Source organism: Melanostigma gelatinosum (assembly GCF_949748355.1).
Source record: "Melanostigma gelatinosum genome assembly, chromosome: 4".
NCBI classification, from domain to species: Eukaryota; Metazoa; Chordata; class Actinopteri; order Perciformes; family Zoarcidae; genus Melanostigma; species Melanostigma gelatinosum.
The window spans coordinates 23490219-23512427 of NC_136637.1; the positions used below are offsets into that span (position 1 = coordinate 23490219).

The window sequence follows — 22209 nt, forward strand, 5'->3', positions numbered from 1 at the left end:
CGAATAGAATATGCTGGCACTTGCAGTCTGGAGATTTGTACCGATCATACTGTATATGAGACAACAGAGGAAGAGTAATGTTGAATGAAACAAAAGGAAATGGATCAAAATAGAAGTGCACCTTTGTATGTTGTCCTTTGTTATGTGGCTCCGTATCTTTTCCACCAAAGAGCAAAAGAAGCAACATTTGCAGCTGAATAGTACAGGCAAGTACTGAACAGGCTAGTACTGAATAGTACAGGCAACAAACCCACCGTTTCCTGTCCGTCTTTTATCTGACCTTTTGAATTTAATGAAAGCTTTGGGTTGGACCGGGGCAAAAAGAAAATCTTCCACCTCACTGCTTCTAATATTCTCCTCCCAACCACGTTTTTGATATTTTATATCTTTTTAATTCCCTACAGTAAAGAAGAGAGTCAGATCCTTGGCAATGACCGAATCACAAATCACATCTCTGTCTTTATATGCAGGGAGCTTTTAACTGTTGATATTTAGAGGCGGTAAGATGTGGGGTGAAAATAGAGGGTGATCATTTTCTTATTTCATAAAGGACAGTGTTTGGAGGCTGTTTTCTCCCTCTGTAATATGAAACCAAATAACCTTTTCTCCAAATGACAATGTGTTTTGAAAGTGAAAATAGTCTCTCACAGTTGACTTGCTCGGCTTGTCGTTTCACTAAATTGCTCTACAGGACTCTATGATTTTATAAAGCCATGCAAGTGACTGCCCCTACTCAGTAAATTAGCTATAAACACATTATGCTCTTTGGAGTGTGTTGTGTGTGCGTTTCTGTGTGTGTACTTAAGATACACAGACGAATACCAAAGATGGAGCCGTGTTGCTGCCGTGTCCTAGTTAAGGGAACACACCGTGCAATGTAATATTGTGTTTGGACAGATGGAGGGAGTGGTTGAGATAGTCTTTGAAGGGCATCCATGCTGAGATGCTTTACAGTCTGGATGTTGGAGATATTGCAGTGTAGCTTATTCTCTTGTAGATTTGGCCGCTCCGTACTTCGAGTTTATGTCTGTGAACAAAATGCAATGCAGCACTGAATAAATGTAAAAATGCCAAAGAAGTAATTAAGGGTAATGTCTAAAAAATACAACGGTTCCTTAATGGCTTTGCACAACAAAGTGCAAAGCGTTGTTGATTGGATGCATTATTTGGCCTTTTAGATGATGACTGTTGCTAAACACTTTTTGAGGAGGCAAATGATATTTCTTTCCTCTTGTAAAGTTTTGAAAGTTAAAAAGCTTTTGTGGCTTTAACCCAGGAGGGCCAGGCGTCAGCAATGAGAAACCCCATCTCACTGATTGACTCTGGATCACATCCATAAACACAAACACACACTCATGCACAACTAAATCCACAAACACGCGCACGCACATGCATAAGTGCGACAAACCACGACATTATGGTTCATGGAGTGTATCACAGTCCGACAGTGTGACTGCCGTGGAACCGGAGCTTTAAGGGCCGGACCCCACAAGTGTGCTGCAGGCTGTGCTTCCTGCCTGCTAATTCGGAAAGCAGAGAGCTGACTAATTGTCATGAACTCCGCCTGCCATGCGTCTCCACCCTAAACCCCTCCTAGTCATAGACCTTAATGGATTAATGCAGGCTGAGTTGTCCCCCTTACTCTCCCGTACTCATTCTGGTTCTCTAGATTTCTGCCACGCCCTGAAAAATGCCTGTTTTTGTTGAATCTTCAGGATTGGTAGCACTGTACTGTACACACACAATATACTCTGGTAGCTGCCAACACGTAGTAGTCTGATAACAAGTGTATTCTGATACACAGTATCGCAGGTTTGAATATGCAGCGTGCAGACTGTGATAATTGTGGGTGCTTTCGGTTTGATTCGTGTTAACTGTCAGATGCAGCGTTTCAACACCTGTCTTCTCTTTCACTCCGCATAATAAGACGTCTATTTAAAGCGGGAAAAGTGAAGACACCAGCGGAGGTGTTACCTCCAAAGTGGTGGAAGAAAATACCTTGATAATCAACACGAGAAGGAAAACTTGTGTTTTGCAGTGAACCTGATCTTCGGTTCAGAGGAAATGAATGCAACCGAGGACACGCAACGGAAAACACGATCTGAACCTGATCCTTGTTGCACTGTACGGCAAAAACACTGTAACAGACGATGAAAACACGCTTTAATAGAGCTATACAGAGACGAAGGCAATGCTTATCGGGCCCGGTTGATTTCAATTTAAAATATCACAGCAGTCTATGCAGTAAAACCACCTAATACATCTAATGGCCCAGAACACACTCCTCAGTATGCTGCTGCTTACTTAGGCTCTTTTTGATTTGCCCTTGAAGGATAGATTTAGTCGCTCTATTGAAGTTCTGGCAGTAGCATCTTGCTGTGCTACTCAGACTGATGATCGCCTCTTTCCTGGCAGGTGTCCACCCTCTGCCGGTAACAATCAACAAATGAGAATCACAGCCTCCGACTTGCCGTCTCCCTGCCCATCGACAAACTCTGCTTCACTGAATACCAGACAGCAGACAGCTATTAACACGATGCGGCTGCATCCGGACAACAATGGCCGCTTTGGATTCAGCGGACTTTTGTTGTTTGCTTTCAGCGTTAAGACCAAGGGCTTCGTTTCCATGAATCAATGGCGCACGCGGCGTGGATACTGATTTTCAGGTAATTTCATGGTCAGAGGCGCACAGTGCACCAGCATCGCTGTTGCACGTTCAATCAAATCAACTCTTTTCTTTCTCCTCGAAAGCAGGGCACTCTGTGCCATGTCGCTCCGACACTTTAGTAAACGATGCGGAGCAGTTGGGAGTAGTTCTGCCACAAAAGATCCTCCAAAGAGGGAAGTGATGTTCTTAAGCGGGAGGAGCAGAATCACCACAACGTTACCTTACGCGAACCACAGAGAGCAAATTACATTCAATTATCCTGGGAGGACAGTCAAGTGCACAGCTAGCCCACTGAAATGTAAATGAGTGCAGATGAGAAGTCTGCGTGCACTGAACGAGAATCCCAATCCACCAAGTCAAATACTTGCCAACGTAGAGCCCTGGAAGGCATTTAGAGATCATAGGCGATGGTTTGTGCTCAGATCATAAGTTACAAACAAAGACATCAAGCATTTCTTTAACATATCAAATCATATCTTCAACTGACTGTGAGTATGTCCTTTGGATTTAGTGAAATCTCTGTCTGCACGTTTTTTTTTATAGTTATGGCTAAATATCATGACTCATGAGATCGTGACTGACAACGCAATGTTAATCACTGAGTTACAGCTCAATGCTTTGAGTCCGGTGTTCCTGCTGTTGATTGAGTAAAAAGTTGACATTTAGCTTCTTTTTTTGGCAAATCTTTCTGGTTAAAAACTAAATCCAACTTGGCCCCTGCCAGTCTAAGAATGTGTGAATTCATGGAGGCACTTATGGGGAAGTGGATCCCCGATAGTAAATACAAGTAGTTGAAGCTACATCCTCTTCCCTCTGTGTCAGTGGGCATGATACACAGTCAGCTTAACCCTTGCCTGTGTCACTCTCCCTGGTAGAAACTCCTCAGATCAGAAATGAATTCTTCATGCTGATCCCGGAACAAGGCTGTGCTGCATTTGTCACAGCCACTTTCTTCCACTTTAACTCAAAGCTGTTTGGTGTGGCTGGAGCTTTGCAGACTGCCGAGATGTGACAGGGGGCTGTTTGAAAGCGGAGTTCTCTGTCTCTATCTGTAGAATAGGGACTGAACGCTTCTTCAATCGCGATGTAAAGTCTGCTCTTTTGTAGATTGAATTCAGAATAACGCTTAGATACCACAAACACACATACACACATTCAAATAAAAAATATTTTTTTAAATGGAAGAGATCACGGTGGGTCTTTGAGGCACAAATGAGAGGTTTGTGGAGGTGCCCAGGGAGGCTTAGCTATGCGTTGGCTGTTGAGTCTGGCATGTGTTCTGGCACTGCGAGTGTATTCTCAACAGGACTCTGGTGGATTAGTGTCCAATTGGACAACAGAGTGGTCCGCAGCTTGGGGGTGACATTCAACTTCAGGCCGGCAGCTCACACGCTGATCATGAAGTTTAGTCGTGCTGTTGATTGTTACTGATGTGTTGTAAATGCAAAGCCATGTAAATGTTATATGATGAGTCTTACAAATGGATTTGATGACTGAGGTAGCAAAACCTGTTTTTGTATTTCCATGGTTATGCCGTCTTCTAGTCCAATCCGGATGACTGCCATGGCCATGCTGCAGGGTGGTGGGTCAGTGGATCGGGGGGTATAGTGGTGGGCTTTAGGGCTGTGGGGACGGCAGCCCGCTTTGCGTTTGATCCCGGTCGGGGTACATCCATGCTCACAGGGCGACTGCTGTGGTCCATCTGGTGGAGGCTTTAATCGCAACTCCCTCCCACTTACACTCACACACACACACACACTACTGTAGCACAAAGCTCCCCACTTGAGATTCTTTCGACGGCTGCTCACTTTCAGACCTCTTTTTTATCTCCATTATGTATTTTAGTCGTTCCTGCAGTCACGTCTCTCGCTGCAGAAACGAGTCCTGCTTTCTCCTTTCTCCCAGAATCTCTGACTCGGACCTCAAGGTGGAAAGCAGGAGAATCACTGAAACACCCTCTGCCATCTGTAATGACGTTTAAAGCCTCATCGAAAATCTCACACTATCTGATCTTCATAAATGGCTGCGCTACTGTACGGCTTTTGATGAGGAATAACCTTTTAGAGACGAGACGCATGCAGAGTCCTTCACAGGGATGGCCTTCGGTTACTGTGGACCAAAACATGGCCAAGCTGCACAAATCCAGCTCTCCAAATGTCACTTCATGCTTAACCGCCCTTTCTCATGCTCGAAGAGAGGCAAGTGGGCAACGCTAAACAAGAAAAACTCAACCGGGCTTCAGTTTAAATGCCTACATGCTTCGAGACGTGTCAGTTATTTTGTGTTGTTGACACATTTAGTCGTTTGAAAAGAAAGAAACTCATTAGAAACAGCTCTAGAAATTTTTTTTCTATTATAAAAATAGACATTGTTTACAGAAGGTATAAATCATATTCGGAGTAAATGCTATTTATAATGTTACATGAAATGAAGCCAAGGACATGTATGTAATAATATATATTTTTGTATTGTATTTCTGTAAATTAACTCGCATAACAGTCACATAAAAGTACAGCTCAAGGCAGACTATGGTGAACCGTTTAAACCTGACTGCTGCTGTTGGATTAAATTTATTATTAAAGGGAGTAAAAGCTCAGCAGGTAATAATGATGCTGCGTTTTGTAGAGGAACCACTTATAGCCTCCCCTTGGACAAAATTAATGATAATATTTTCATGAATTTCCAATATCTTATCTTGATTTAGCTTGCTCTTCATCAACGGCTAATCACTTGAAGATCAATTCTGGAAACTACTATATATTCTGTACATTCGGTATATACAGGCCCCCCGACTACTAGACACCTCCCAATGGAGCCAGTGGAGAGCTGCTGCACTCAAACGGTCACTCCTCCTCGGCACTAATGCAAGTAAGTAAGCCCTACATCATTTATTCATGGTGACAGCAGATACTTTGCCTCATCCCCGGCAATTAGCAAATCGATAAAAACGCATTGGCTTTGAAACGATCAATTCTGAGAGGACAAAAAAAATAAATAGCTTTGTTCATCAACATGCCAGGATCCCAGAAGCAGACAATCACTCAAGCATCGGCAACGTTTGTCAGCTCAGCATCAACAGGCGCTGAGCCGACAACAATAATGCACATTTCCTCACATCACTGCCCTTAAAATGAGTCCTCACCTACGAGATGGGTGTCTGGTCCACATCAAATCTTAAATTGGGTTCTGTAAAGGGCATCATTTATGAATGTCATTTTTGCAAAAAGACGATTTAATGTTCTTTTTGTCAGGAGATTTTGTTTGCATTATGAATATGTGTGTATTGTGAAGGAGATGACTGAGCTGAAGCCAGCTGGGTGAGATCATCACCGACGCAGACGGGTCAGTGAAGGTCTTGCACTGGCTAATACCTCTTTTGTCAATGTTTATAAGGCTGACATATCTGCAGTACATTCTGATATCACTGTCTGTTTAAAAATTAATTCAGTAAATCTGCATGATCCAATATGCACCTCAGGCTGCTTTGTGTTGACCTAAAATGACATTAGATTTAGCCGAAGACCTCCGAATTTGACTTCACTGTCAAACGGTGGCTGATGCATTTTTTTTCAGTTTTTCCATAATCATTGGTAATGTGTTTGCAAATAACAAAAAAAAGGGGCGAACAACTCACCAGATGTGAAAGCAGAATACTGCTTTCTCTCCAGCCTTGTCAGTTTCATTATTCTCTCTCTATTTATCCTTTTTAAGCCGAATGAAATAACTGCAACTGGTTGTGAAAACATTGTCCACCAGAGGAAACAAATTTGTCTCTGAAATGAAATGCTTTTCCTCTACCAGGCAAAAGAGCAGCCCTGGGATTTTTTTTTTCAAATTAAAGAGGATAAATGAACAGCAAGAAGTGAGATTATTTTGTTTATTCAACTTATTGAACTGTACAAATGTAGCCTGACTTGAGGTAAATCCCTATGGATACATAATCCACAGCTATAGAAACTGTGATGATTATGTGCATTGTTCTGTGGTAGAGGTTCCCATGATTCTATTTTTCTGTTTTTTATTACCTCAAGGCCCCTTTCTGTATTTTTTCAGCACATAAATATGATTATGATTTGTTACATATGTCATTAGAGACTGTGACTTGAAAAAAAACTGCATTTTGTTTCTTACTGAACAGATAATTGAAAACAGTTTTTTTATTGCTGTGTTTTTCATGATCAGAAAACTTGCACGTCTTAGATGACATGATGCTAATCCACGTATTAAACGACAATCAGTGAGGGAATAAAAGCAGGTCAGAATCTTCTGCTTTGATTTTGTTTTTGCGCTGCTCTCTATAAAAATCACCAAGACACAGACTACTCAGAAACACTGGGCCCTGCCACGGCCATTATGTTGGTGAAATTACAGGTTGTTACTTCCAGGTCAAAGTGCCTGAACACAGAGAGGTGACCTTTGGTCGGCCGTGGGCGCTTGTGTTGCTGCAGCAGCGCTCTGTTGTTATACCATTGTTTATGGATCACATCCACATCGCAGGTCTTTTTTTATGTATGATCTACAGAGTAGAATAAAAATAGCAAATGATCAAAAACATGATCATGTGTGAAGAAACACACACTAAAAGGCACCCTGCGGACGGGCGGAATTGTGTGTATTTTAAGGGTAGGGTTTGCACGAGAAAAAAACAAAACTCACAGAGACGGAGACAGTGAGGAGAAAGAGTTCACTTAGCTTTACAGTGTGTGTGTGCGTGTGCATGAGCCTGCAGACACCTGCTCCATTCTGCAGTGATGGCTCCCAGCGGGACACAGGCTCAGCTGCTGATCTCTAGGCCCTCCCTGCAGTACTGGTGGCCAGCACACACACATACGCCATGCACACACACACGCGCGCGCACACACCACACACACACACACACACACACACACACGCATACAGCTTTTCCAACAACCTAGAACCCTCTAGGCCCCCCCTCAGTGTCTCTCAGCCTCTCTGTGTTCCCCGTAACTGACGCACCAAATGTGCTCCAAGTGCACACATGATATGATGCACACGCACACACACACACACACACACACACACACACACACACACACACACACACACACACACACACACACACACACACACAAAGCTGTGTTCACATGATGTTGCATGTAAATTGTGAGACACGGTGCGGTCATAATCTGCTGCGGTCTGATATGTGCTATAGGGAAGATATGACTGAATGGCATGTCTTCATTTCTATCACCCGATAAGCTTAGAAAGCTTGACTGAACACAGCAGTACATCAAACCTCCATATTACGTGCTGCTGCTGCTGTGAATGCAGTTTAAAAGGAAAAGGATAAAAAGATTTCGATGTTTTCAGCAGGTCACTTAATGATTCACGTCAAAACAAAATGCAACAACCTTTTTTTGTCAGTCCTGCGTTAATCAGCCACCGTCGTACTTGTGGCACTATTGCTCTTGTCGATGCTGCATTTTGCACATATCTCCATCTCTCTGTTCCTCTCAACATGAGCGTCTTCCCCCCCCCCCCTCGCTCAGTCTGCTGCACCTGTTTGTGCCTCCCTGATGACAGGGTTGTGGAGCATAAATGAACTAATTTCCTGCATATCGAGAACAAGGAAAGGGGAAGTGCAGCGAGTGGCAGATGGAAGGAGCTAATCATTGTTATGAAATAGAGATGACCTCTAACTATCTCCTGGCTGCTAATATACCGTATAGCTACACACGTTTGCCAGCTTCTGTGGCAAGCACACCCTCACTCTCCTTCCTCCTCCTCCTCCTCCTCCTCTGCCTGTTTGTTGTTGTGGTGATGATGAACCTCTTCAGGCAGGTTTGAAATGCAACCCTGCCTTTTTTCTTCTTTTTTTTTTAGATGTTGAAAAAGAAACGATTGGAGTTGTCAAACAAAATCTGGTGTCACATGGAGAACGGCAGCTGCCTGCAGTTGGTAATCAGTGGAGCTTTCTCCAAATTAACAGCATTCAGCTCTGAAGCACGGCGCACTGCAGGTTTTTAGCTATGGGCTTTTGGAAATTAGATCTCAGTGACTGAAATATGGACCAATTTGCAATTCAGCTTTTTGCTCACATTTTCTGTTAGTTCTACCCGCTTTGTGTCAGGTGTCATGGTCATCCTAATGTGGTAAATGATACTGCGGTTGCTCATTTTAAACAGAAGATGATCCGTCTAAATTGCAGCAATTGCATTGCCGATTCTCTCCTCCGTGTTCTGGTGGCTTCAGAATTGAATTCTTTGAATGCTCTTTTAAGCGCACTGTCCTACAGCTTGACAGATGCACAACCGAGGACACGCGCACACGGGAGCCGCTCTAAACAAACTGAACACGCCGTGTTTGACAGGGGAACGAATGGTAAACTTTGCTGCAGGCGTACAGAGTGTTGGAGGATGAAACCATTCAGCTGTTTATTCATTTATCAAGGCACTCATTTAAAGCAGTGGTGCATTGAATGGAAACACACCGTAGCATCTTCACTTTGAACGATAACATTTCAAAACACAGCCAAGTATTTCATCCATTTTTATATACGGAGCAATGTTGGGCTGCCGGTGGGAGAATCGTACTTCCGTTTGACCGAGGTGAGAAATGCGATGTTGCTTTTGAGGCATCACCCAGCAAAGCCACCAGCATCTTCCAGCACGTTTATCTAATGTATGCAAATGATCTTGCTGTGCTTAATGACGGCACCATTAATCACTATAACGATGGTCCTTTTGAACCAGGGTAATCACGCGCGCGCACACAGACACACTCCCTCGCACACACACACACGCACACGCACACGGAACATGCCTCATCACCTGCAACACACTGAAGACAAATGCGCAAAATCCCACAGTAAACCATTTTACCAGAAATGTGACTATGATGAGGACCTCATAGTCACTGGTGGGCTATTTTGTCTTTGCTCATTTATACTGTAAATACAATATTATTTACAACTGGTCTTCATGTTTCGCCCTGGAATTGGCTGGTTAAGCAATCGCCTCAAAATTCAGTTTTTCTGCCCAGCACAATGGTGATAAGATGCATCAACATATCTTAACACGACAATCATATTTACATAATAAATTCAGCTAATTAGTTCCACTGGTTTCAACAAATAAGTCATGGTCCAGCAGCTTCATGCAAACAGCAGATACCACCGTTGTGAGTCACTTCGTGCGCTGTACAGCCACAACAAAACACTGGACAGACGTCTTTGAACTGGTGTAAGAACTCAAAGGGAAAACTGGAAAAAAAAACACACGATTGAAGCCCAACTCCGAACGGAACGTATTTCACCGCTTATCCTCGCCGTGCATTTGCATACAGTTGACGGAAACCCCTGGGTACAGTCAGCAGCATGACAGTCGGTTATGAAGGCTTCCGGGAGGCTCTGGGGTGTGGATCTGAGCCAGTTTGAAGGGGAGCCGAAGCAATGAAGAGCCCACAGCGGATTAGACACCCACAGCTTCATGTCGCTTTAATGCGGCGAGTCAGGGATTTTCTTACAACGCTTTTGCCGAAACTCTCAGGGTTTTCTCCTGCCCCCCTTTTCTCTCTCATCCCCTTCCTCTTGAAGTACTATTTTCTGTGTAAATAGCAGAGTAGTGTTGTTTCCAGTGCAACATACCACATCCATCTACAGCGTTCCTATACTTGCTTTGCTAATGTGACTTGTCAGATGTTAACTGGAGTTGAATCGGATTGACAGTTATGATCCAATGTCATTTGAAATCTGTGGTCTCACACAACTGTACATCTCCTCAGGGTGTTGTGGAAAAAAAGAAGAATCTTTTCACAGACGTCATATAAAGTTCAAAATGCTGGAATTGCAGGTGTACTGCTGGAGCCTGTTTATTCATTTACTGTCAAAGAGAATTCACCGTCAAATACAAAACGAAATACAAATACTGCAAGTACGCCAACAGAATTCACAAAATACAACAAACGTAAAATATATTACCCACACGAACACGCGCTCACACCTCAAATTCCCCTGATAACAGTGTGACTGGCAGAGGCTAAAGACAGAGTAGGCGTCCGTAATTGAACAAACACAACAATGTAAATATTTACTCATACGATCCATTGGGGATACAGGCCAAATCCCACAATTGATTTGCCCCTTTGCTCTTCTCTTCACACACACACACACGCACAACAATACGCCAATTCACAGACACTAACTACCCCCCCCCCCCTGTTTCTTTCCTTGCTATTATGCTCGCCCGTGTTCATTAAAGAGATGGAGATATATTGGTCTGTCTATCCTCTTACCAGGGGTGACCTGAAGCCAATCTGGGCTGGCGATGACAGGAGATCCCTGGGAAATAGCGGCGAGTGCGTCTCGGGGACGGAGCCCACGCCACTGGCTGCTAGTCCCGAGAGCTGCCCGTACCTCGCCATCATCTTGAGATGCTGCTCACAGAACACACACACTCATACACAGACACAGGAGGAGAGGGGAGGAGAGAGAGAGAGAAAGAAGAGAGAGAGAGGGACGGGGTGTGAGAGAAGGGAAGAGAACAGATAACAGCAGGTAGGAAGGACGGTGAGAATGGTAAAGGACAGAAGAGGGAGTGGGGAGGGAGGGGGCGGGCGGGGGGGGACATGAAGAAAGAGGTAGAGGGGGATTACAGAACACTTTGCTCTCACACAAATGCAAGTGTAAACACACACACATACAGGCACACACGCACTTACACTTACACAGTACGTGCACATGAAGGCACATATACAATTTTAGCCCCAGGTGGGCAATCTCACAAGCAAGCCTATGCTGGATGGGTTTGATAGCTACCTTGGTGTTGTTACAATAGAGGATGTAAAGTCGAGGCACTAGCTCTTATTATTACAAGCCAGGATGAGTGTGAGAAGCGTGGCAGCCCCTTTTTTCTCCGTACCGACTATCGAGCTGCTGTTATCAATCATCCCCTCTGTCTCCTGACTATGAGCATACAGAAATGTACAGACACGCACACGCACGGACATACAATAAAACACATGACAGAATGGTTGGCAGCAGACACGCACAGGTGAAGTGTGGAGAAAGAAGCAAATCCAAATCTCTTTACCTCATTGCTCAACAAAGCGGCGTTGAGTGTTCGGCTTATTTCGAACATGTTCAGGTTTGGTGCTTTTTTTTTTTTTTGTTCGTTCTGTCCGTTTATTTTCAGATTCTCTTCAGGTCTTTGCTCCCCGTTTTCTTCTCTACGGCTGGGAGACGGTCCCGGGAACACAAAAAAAGAAAGAAAGAAAGGAAAAAAAAATGAAATAAATTGAAAAAAAGAGGGGGGATAAAAAAAAAAAATCCTCTTTTAATTTTCTGATTTTGGAGTTGTGATTTTTCAGTGCTCTATTTTTTCTTTCTCCCCTGTCTGTTGATGCGCCTCTCTGCAGGCTGTGGCTGTCGTGGTGGCGTTTGTGTCCAGGGTCTCCACACACGTCTCAGGACTCAATATGCCGTTTCTTTTTTTTCAGTTTTTTTTTTTTTAAATCTCCCCAGAGTCAGCACATTAAAACAGGCAGTCAGGCGGTCGGTGGGTCGGGCTGGCGGGCTGGCTGGCTCCCTTATCTGTCCCCCGCACACTGGCTCACACAATACGCTCCGATCCTCACACTGCTCGCCAGCAGATTAGCCTGTCCCAAAACATAGCACTTAGTTTAAACTCCCCTCCCTTTTGCTCTCTCTCTCTCTCTCTCTCTCTCTCTCTCTCTCTCTCTCTCTCTCTCTCTCTCTCTCTTCCTGTATCACTCCCTCTGACTCGCTCCTTTGCTCTCCCTCCCTCTCTCACTCCATCTCTCTGTCTCTCTCTCTCCTCCTATTGCTCACGCACTGATGCAGCTACAGTTCACTGTGCTGCCACAAGGTGGGAAGACTGTTCTAGCAACAGCGACACCATCGCCGCCACATCCCTTCCTCTCCGTGCCACTCCTATCTTTTAGATTTTCCTCTCTTCTACCCTTTTCCGTGTGTGTCTATAAAACACAGGTATAAAGGTATGACTGAGCGTTTGCGCTCCCTGACCGTATCAAATGTGCATGTGTGAGGACTAATGGTGTTCAGTCCTGTTATCTAATTATGGCTCTTCCAAAAGCAGGTTGTGGATTCTAGTGTAGAAAAAAAAAACTATCAAAGACTTCTGGGAGGGAAATAATTCGAGGACTACCTTGGAGGTGTTTTTTTGTGACAGGTACATGTAAAGTAATGGAATGTAATAAAAACCTGCACACTATCAAGAGACCTCAAGGGAGTGGAAATGAATGGTACCTCTCGGTCATAGGAAGCACAAGAAAAAGAAGTGAGGCTGATGCGAGCATCAAGGTCAGGTGGTTGTCCTTTTCCTCAGCAGGGTGTGGCATAGAGATGACGAAGCAGCTAGTCACAGGCATGGCAGGAGATCCCAACTACGGAACAAGTAAACAAGGAAAAAAACAAAAAGACGAGGGAGACTTGTTCCAAGGATGTGATTCACTACATTGTTTGGCTTCAGCCGATGAGTGTATATGTAAGTCAGAATGTCCATGGAATTGAAGCCCATGAGAAAATAAAGCAAGAAAACATGTTTGATGAAAATGATGTTGACGGGGTGATTGGAGCTGCTATCATCTTCACTAATGCTAATCTTAGTGGTGTCTTCCTCGCAGCTCCTTCAGCGTGGCAAAGGATTTATTCCTCGTGCTTTGAATGTGGTTTTGGCCGTCTTGGATCAGAGCAGGGAGAGCGGCCATTTAATAGCTGCCTTTTGACACTGAACCATCTGTTTAGGTGGACACCGTCCAGCACAGCAGAAAGGGACGGAGAGACGGAGGAAGCGGCGGATGAAGAGAGGGTGACGATTAATGGATGAGAGAGGGGGTTAACAGCGAGGTGCAAACAAAGCAGAGGAAGTGTTGGCAAACTGTTTGTTTTAACGGGTGTTCACGTAAAACAGGAAATGTAAAAATATGGAGAGAGACTCACACTTACCGAGGATTTGTCATGTAATATTGTTTACATGTTTTTAATTCGCACATTTTCTCTTTTTTATATTTTTGTCAGCAGCAGGATATGCAGAAGCATCTTCAGCTGTTTTGCTGTGTTGGCTTCAATTCCGTTTTGTTCCCCTTTCCCTCAGAAAAGGGCTGCTATAGCCACATCTCTGTTCCGTAAAGCCCGCAGTCTCTAGGGAGGGCTGGTCCGGCAGAGCCCTGGGGGAGGGGGGGGGGGGGGGGAGCTGTCAGTTGAATCATCCAGAGTGAGGGCTGATTCCTCAGTCAGCTGCCTCTCAAGCCTGCCTCTCTGACCAAGCCTCACTCCCCTGAGCCCCCGGATTGCTGTCACCATAGTGATTCTCTGTGTACTGCCGGCTGGTCTCTGCCCCCCCCCCCCCACCCGAACCCCCCACCCTGCCTCGCCCAACCACCCGTCACCAACTCGCGGCCACTTCTGCCCTGTGTTTTGATTTTTGCATGACTACCTCCTTCATTGAAGATGGACTTTATGTGTGGAAGTCCTTAGCTGGCCACAGTAAAAGGGTTTCCCTGTACTTGCTGCAATACAAAAACATAGATTTTTACCCCAGCACACACACACACACACACACACACACGCACGCGCGCACAGAGCTTCAGGCTGTAAACACAACCATGATTTTTTTTCCTTTCCTTCAGTTGTGGTACTGAGCTACAAGCTGACTTATTTGATCATTTCACAGTTTAGAAGAAAAAGTATCTTTCTGAAAGAATGAGAAGCAGGGCTTAAAAATACCTTTGCTGTGCCAAAGCGACTGTTTCCTCAAGGGCTTTCTGACTGGATGGTGGTGGTGCGATGTGTCCTCCAGTCACTCGCCACCCACGCTTAAAATAGCCACCGATTCTTAATGTTACATTCAGTATTAAAAGCGTGACAGGGATGTCGACATGTGAAGCACATTCATATGTTCAGAAATCATTAGGGGTCAAAAATGTTTTGATAAGCATATAAAAATACACTCTCCTGAGGGATAATTCAAATTTGAGAGACCACGGTGTGGACTGTGCTTCTCTTTCATGTTATCCTGTTTTCCAGAGATGGATGTGTTCATTAAATCATTGTTGCACTTTGCAGACATCATGACAAAAATAACATACTTTATGCATGCAGAGTGTTGCTTGGGCAGGAAGTAGTGGGGTTATTGTTGAAAGTGTTGCTGGTTTTTTTCTCTTTCTTCAAACATGTCTTAACAACATAGAATATGGAGCTTTAGAGGAAAAGGAAAACCATCACAACATAAAGTCTTTGCTGCAATAAACTCCCATACATTTACATCTAATTACATCTAGTTGTTTATAATAAATAGATTTAAATACTTGAGAAAATGTCCCCTTAATTTCAGGTTCCCTGTAAAGTAACAACATCACAGCCTACGAAAAGATACATTAAAAATAGCCATATCTGACAGATAACGTCATGTTATGTATTTCCAATTATAACTGTCATACTATTGAAAATAATGTTCTGATGCAAATTCTGTCTTTCACAAGCCAACAACCAAATGTGAGTTTCAGCCATACGATCTGGCAGAGACAAGCCAGGATCTTGCGGTAAATTAAACTATATGCAGTCTCTCTGTTTGATAAGAGCTGAGAAACAAGGGAAAGATGTAGCGTATCTAATTCATTCTTATCATGCTCCATAATTCAATTTCAATCTCCCTCTCGAAAATGAATGATTGCACCACCATAGAGCTCTTTAATTGGCATAGAGTTTAAGGAATGACATAGCATGGAGGACAGCTATTCAATTTTCAATTTTAGAGAAATATTACACAGCAGCTCTGTATTCTCTTCCTGTCATCTGAAAAATAATCAGTCTGACCTATCTACTCAGCGGCCTGTTGATGCTTGCCATCAAACACAGATCACACACAGAGAGAAAAATCATTGCCCTCTCCCTGGTCTTTTTCATTTGGGCCCGTTACACACAGCTTATAACCTGAAAATTAGCAGCAGCCTGTATGCCTCTTGCTCCAGGAGCTGTGCGACTGCTCATTTGATGTACTTAATCAGGTGCAGCCTTTGTAATGGGAAATAAATAGGGCCAGGCTTGATTGGCCTTGATGACATCTATGCTCCAATTGTCTAGAAAACCTCCAGCTTTAATCAATCTGCAGGATGATTCAGAATCTCTGGCTGCCACCTGCCATGATTGGCTTTCTTCTCTGAAAATACCATTAAGAATGCAGGTATGGCTGTGATAAAAGTGAGGTGTGTACAATATACTGATTCGAGTTCAGATTCAGTGTAATGGGAGTCGTTGCTAGTTTAGTGTTGCCTGCCAAATGTGAACGTCGTATGTTTGACATATGAAGACTTTCCCTAAACATAATAGCAATATCATTATAACTGTTAAGTCAGTACATTTTTGGAAATGTTAGCGCTTACAGAGACAAAATCGAACTTATATCTTTAAGAATCATCTTCCCGACAGCTTAAGACATGGAATCATCACTACAGAAAAACAATAACAATCGGCATTTCTGCTACTTTTGTTTTGCTGTAGTTCTGTTTATTGATTTGTGCGCTCAGATCCAAGTGCACAAATCATCGATCGCAAATCAATACCGTTTGTTGTTGCTATTGCATATAATTCACCAACTGAACTTGGCTCAGCTTACCCATATGAACATGTAAACCGATGTCTTGTGTTTCTGCAGCGGTGGACTGATGGACTGATGACGCCTCTCCCTCGTCCTCGAGCTCCGTTGCCGTGGCAACACACATGGAGCGTCGGCTGCTCTGTGACAGGATGGAAAGGAAGATGGAGGAGAACACTGTTAGAGACGTCGAGACTGGTGTGTAAATACGAGCCATACCTTCTTCTTCGTTGCTTTACAAGCAGAAGGACTGCGGGTGATGCCCAGTTGTCTGACGTATTCTAGCTGCATGTTTTGGGCTCGCTCCGTGTCTCTGTATTGACGCTAACGTGAAGTGTGCTAACATTCTAGCTAGCAGGCACAATGGATGTAAACAAGACTCATGTCACCAGTTTGTTATGAACTATAGCGTTGCAGCTGCATGACGTTAGCCAACCCTATAGTAAAAAATGTGCTGGCAATGTAGGCTACCTCACGGAAATACTTCAGAATACTGCTGGCATGTTAACCGATCCCATTCTTCAGTCGTGCAGGTGTAGTGGCTGTGTGAGTACCTGCTAGCTAGCTCTGTTACACAGGGGTCGGTCCTGCAGTGAACTGCTGTGTAGCTAATAAGCTAACGTTAGCTGTCGGTATGACTATTTCCTTTTCATCAATTATCCTCCAATATTAAAGATATAATCCGTAAACAAATGCCCAAAAAATTGGGTAAGGACCACTGTGTTGATAAAAAAGAGAACACATATTTGAAGCAGAATGAGTGGATAACGGTAAAGATTTTAATAAATGTACTAAAAGTGAATACAATCTCAGTTTGTGGTCTTTTCTGTTGCTGCAGAAGATTTCTTTGAATCTGTAACGTTCACCATGCTTATAAATAGATAACACATTTTACATTTCTAATGCGGATGGGTTTAGAATAACCCAATAGCATCCAACAAAGTTATGCTTTTAATGTAAATGATAGTTATTGGGTCTTTAACATGCATGTACTCACAGATGCAAATGATTGTGATGCACGTACCGTTGCTCTTAATATAAGGTATATTGCTTTTCATTCCGTTTATGTGCTTTGTGAGGTTCACTGCACTGTGTTTACCATCCGGACCACGGAATGGTATTGAGTGTGGATAGCAGCTGGTAAAAGACGGATAACAAAATAAAATAAGATTATTTTTTTTAAATAACAAAAAAAATGCACAATACATAAAATATTCAAATGCATACAAAGGTAAACATAAAAATAATCAGAATGACAGTATCGTCGTATTTGCACAGCACCAGTTCAAGGCATAATGTGTGTTAAATAAAGTGTTAGAATAAAGACAAAAGATGTTAACCCTGTTTGTGTAATGTACTGGCCTGTTCACAAGAAAGCCTTCAACTAATAATTATACAAGAAGAACAACTGTTGTGGAATATGTCTGTCTTTTACTTATTATTACGCAAAAGCTCAAACGAAGCCACACATTTAAGCAACATTGTTTATAATGTCCATTTTCTACTGCAAACAGAAATATCGATATTTTTCAACCTTTATATGCTTTATTTATTTGTTTTACTCCATTTTGGACCACAGATCCTGTTTCTATGCAGTTTAAAGTCAACAAAACTCACTCTCAGTAAGATGTCGCGTATACAGTACATCACTAGAATATATGAGTCAACATTTATCTTTTACATTTTTTCATCTTGTTATCTTTACTCATAATTTTGGTTTAGTGGTGGCGTAAGATTCTGCATGGCAATCTATGTTTTTATTTTAAGGTCAACAATCTAGGACTGTTTTATTCTGTATTAATCTCATTTATTTATAACTAAGGTCTTAAGGTCTTTAAAATGAATTTAGATAAAGCTTACTGGTCAAATTTTGAATGAACACATTTACATAAGTTTGACTCATCCTAATCGTACACATGTTGTTTTTCAGGCAGTGAAACTGGAGGAGAGGATGCCTTGGTGGGAAATGTGAACAAGCTGATGGTGAGCCCACCAGGCTACTCCGGAGGTCCGCGAAAAGGACATCTGCTTTTTGATGCTTGCTTTGAAAGTGGTAAGTAGCAAACTGGAGAAAGATACAAGTATTAATCCAGTAAATGTTTTTATGTTGTTCTTTTCATGTTGATGACGTCCAACTTTGGTATTGTGTACCACTGTTACGGAGCAGGCTGCAAATAAGCGCCAATGCAAGATGTTGTATGGGAACTTCAGGAAACACACACACACATAAAGAGGTGGATGTTTTACAGTATTCTGGATAAGGCTTTGTCTTGTCACTCACAAAATTAAATTTAACACATTGACAAATCCTGGAACCTATAAACGTTCCTATGTATATTTGAAAACCTGGAAAATAAAAATACTGGCAGACATGTCCTGGAAAACATTGAGCTGTTTTTGAGTCATGAAATGAGCCCCAACTAATACTATTACTAATACTACTTAATACTGCTACTATGCTGCTAATAAGTGCTCAATTTACAGTCTGTTGTACCTTTAATAAAATACATACAAATAAAAATACACAAAGTCAATAAGAAATCGATTCCAGGGTTTGGGTACAAAAGCAGAAGGCTTCTTCAGCATGTATAATTGTCTGAGATCATTTTGTATATAGCAACTAACTGAGTCTGTGTGTCTGAGAGCTCCAGCAACACTGAGACATATCTTGGCAACAATATAATCAGGGACTTCATATAAAGATTTATAGAGAAGAGCTAGGCTCTTAAAATCTTTATGATGGATAACTACAACTTAGCGCAGGACTATTTTCTTGCAGCCACCTTCTACTTCTATTCTTCCTGTACTATGGCTAAAATGAGAAATATGTTAAGTATACTTGAAAGGGTGATTGCCATGTCACCTTGTCCAGCTCTTTTGTTGGAGCTATGCATACAGTACCATTAAGTTAATGTACTCAAGTGTCATTTGTTGATGGCCTTTGTTTGACAGCTGAATGGCACAATAATGAAAATATAGAAGTTATTAACCACTGACAAGGTCAGGTGGTTCGACCCGCACACAGTCAAGCACACAAGTAAGCCAAGTAAATCAGAATCAGCCGGTCTCTCTTGGACAGAATGTCTGTTTGGAGATTAGGTTCAGATGGCACTCACAGGCAGACTGAGATGAACTTTAACTTTCTGATGTCTGGCCTTGGTGTCATTGTCCAAGTTGTTCTCTGACATTGATTGTAACGATCATGACGTCTCGGATACACTTTTTCAGAGAGTAAGAGAATATGAATAAGTTCAGTCGTCATAGATCAGGCCTACTACTAATTAATTCATAAGAGGAAAACCACTCCTGCATGAGCGTATGAAGGGATGAATAAAGAAACGGGGAAGCAAATCCACATATTTGTATACAGTAGACAAGAGGTGTATGAAGATGAATGCCTATATAGCACCGCTGCATGACGATGTGAATACATGTAACATTAGGAGGATTGTGCTGAGATATCAGTGTGGTGATTGCCCTTTTTATAAATGTGCCTTTTTCCCCAGATGACATGGCCAGAGGAGCTCAGACATTGATTAATGGCCACTGAGCTTCCACACTGAGATCAGCTAACATACCAGTGTCTCAGGCTCCGGATGTATCTCCTGAATGATTTATGGAATTGATATTAATCTCTTTCCAGCAAATGCATTACTAAAGTTACAATGGGGGATGAATTGATGTTTGCCAGCTAATGTCAAATGAATGCCCTGTTGCCGTTTCATTTAAGCATTACGGATTTTTCCACCTTACTTGAAAGCGAGCCTTGATATTAGTTTATGATAGTTCTTTCACAGTGTACTCATATGTCTGGATAACTTGTACCAGGCAGTTTAATTCAAGGCGGGAAAATAATGTGCACAAGCTTCTGAATCCACTCCATTCACAAATTCTGCTCAGTATTGCTAAATCTTTTCCAATGAAAGTAGCGAGCAGCACTAGCTCCAAAAGTCGCTGATCAAGCAAGAAAGTCACCAATTCGCCAACACTGAGCCCGTCCCTTCGGTCTTCCCACCAAAGCCCTTCCCCCAAAATATTCACAATCAACACGAACAACTAACATGGCTATTGTTAGTACTCACAGCTGTCAAACTAGCAGCTTGTGGAGGACTTGGCCAGAGTGTGCAAAGGTAAAGACCGTCAAATCATTTGGCCTGAATTACAGTTCTGCAAGAGCCACAGATACGAGATTATTTTTCCTTTTTTTTTTGGTCAAAGCATTTAATCTATAAATTGCTGTCGGGATGGATAGAAATTATATATATTATGATGTATATAAATTCTAAAGTGCATTACTCACCCTTGCGGTAAGGTAACTGTCACATATTTTGTTCAGGGTATAAATACTTGATGAAATAGAAAGCTGACATTCTTTCTAGAAAATGTATTGCGACATGAACAACCCGCGTTGCTTTGTGTGTTGGGCTAGCCATGTGGAAAAATAAATATTTATTTGATTTATGAGAATTGTGAGAAACCACTGGTAAAAACAAAATCACAAATTGATCAGTGGAATGAGTGATGTTGGCATAATATTAACAGGAATTTTTGCATCGAAAAATAGCATCTGTGTTTTCATTCATGACTGAATACGGTCGCTGAGTTACATCGTACAACTCAAACTAACTTGACTTGGGTTGATATCGGTAACGTTTGTATCCCCTGCTCTTTATTGTTACAATAAATATTTTCTTGCGTTTTAGTTGTTTTTTAATGAGCTGAAACTTAAATGTTATGTACAGCAATAGTCCAATGTTGATAGAAGAAATGTATTTTCAATCAGTGGAAGTGTTTGTATTTTCAGATCTACTCAATCATATCATTTCTAACCTCTTTCAGCAACATACAATGTCTTGGGTCATCTAACCAGGTATGGCATTTAGTTTTTACAGTAGATTTAGTGCCCATATTCAAACTCGATAGGATTTTGTGCATACCTGCAGTATCAGTAAGGCTAGAAGAGCTGCCGTTGTTCATACATTCAGTCTGATATCTGTGATACCAATGACAGAAAGGAAATTGGAGACGAGTGTGTAAGCTCCCGCCTCGTGTCTTGCACGTCGGATGGGCGTGTATATTTCTCAGAGCTATTGAAATGGTCTTTCGTGACAATCTATGTCTATCTTACTCTCTCAAACCAGATTGAATGGCGCATTTCAAGAGGACGATTTCGTTTGAAGTGTATGCACACTTATAACTCAGTGAGGTTGTTTTCTTCCTTTGGTCGACAGCTATCTGCATCCCATGTTCATAAAGCACAGATTTTATTTTGTTGCATTAGTATAGCAGAGAATACAGTCTATCTGTTTTGTTTTTAAATAGATGGTTACGTAACCTGTTTGCCAAAGGTATAAAACCTCATTTACATTTAGATGAGGCTTAATTCACGTTGTTGTCAGTCCTATGCTGATCAGAGTCAGTGATGGCCTCCAGATTTACATACAGTAGGTGTCTCAGTCAACAGGTCTCCTGACACGGAGTTATTCCGAACCATTAAAAGCACCCTTTTCCACTTCTGCGTAACGATAACATACAGTATGATGAGAGCGACTATTTTCTTAAGTCATTGCAAACCGTACTCATTGCTTTAGTTGACTGTGTAAAGAGCAATATGCAAATGCTCATTAACATATGCAAATAGGGCTTTACTTGTTGAGATCATCTTTTTATGCTACTTAGGACAATGCAAACATCATGGTAGGGAATTGAAGACTTTGTTAATCTGTAAACATGAAGTCGTGGCCCATTGCTGTGTGTCGTGTCAAGAGGCAGAGATTCATGAAAGTGATAAGAGCAGCCTAATTGTTTTTTAGAGTGAAATCCAAATGACATTCTTATCTTGTCTTGTCACATTTGTTTCGTCACACACTCCCAACTGTTGACATTTTCAGCTAAGTCCCAAATTCTTTTTTTTTTTTTTTTTTGCGGGTGGATCCTCACAATGTCGCT

General features: G+C 42.3%; 2 protein-coding genes across 5 annotated transcripts in view; one reads left to right on the forward strand and one right to left on the reverse strand.

Moving 5' to 3' along the window:
* elavl4 (ELAV like neuron-specific RNA binding protein 4) overlaps positions 1-12206 on the reverse strand; it is a gene marked incomplete at its 5' end in the record, with an annotated part of 64994 nt that extends 52788 nt beyond the window's left edge. For 2 of the 3 annotated variants that reach the window (XM_079267623.1, XM_079267622.1), the window contains one exon: positions 11719-12206. In XM_079267623.1, coding sequence (XP_079123749.1) covers positions 11719-11766 — 48 coding nt within the window. Of the gene's footprint in view, positions 1-10921; positions 11054-11718 lie in introns of those variants that run through there. The other variant, XM_079267621.1, reaches the window with a different exon arrangement.
* A 4206-nt stretch (positions 12207-16412) lies between these two features.
* agbl4 (AGBL carboxypeptidase 4) overlaps positions 16413-22209 on the forward strand; it is a gene marked incomplete at its 5' end in the record, with an annotated part of 232391 nt that continues 226594 nt past the window's right edge. Inside the window, 2 exons of one of the 2 annotated variants that reach the window (XM_079267619.1) lie at positions 16413-16462; positions 18195-18313. In XM_079267619.1, coding sequence (XP_079123745.1) covers positions 16413-16462; positions 18195-18313 — 169 coding nt within the window. Of the gene's footprint in view, positions 16463-18190; positions 18314-22209 lie in introns of both variants that reach the window. The other variant, XM_079267620.1, reaches the window with a different exon arrangement.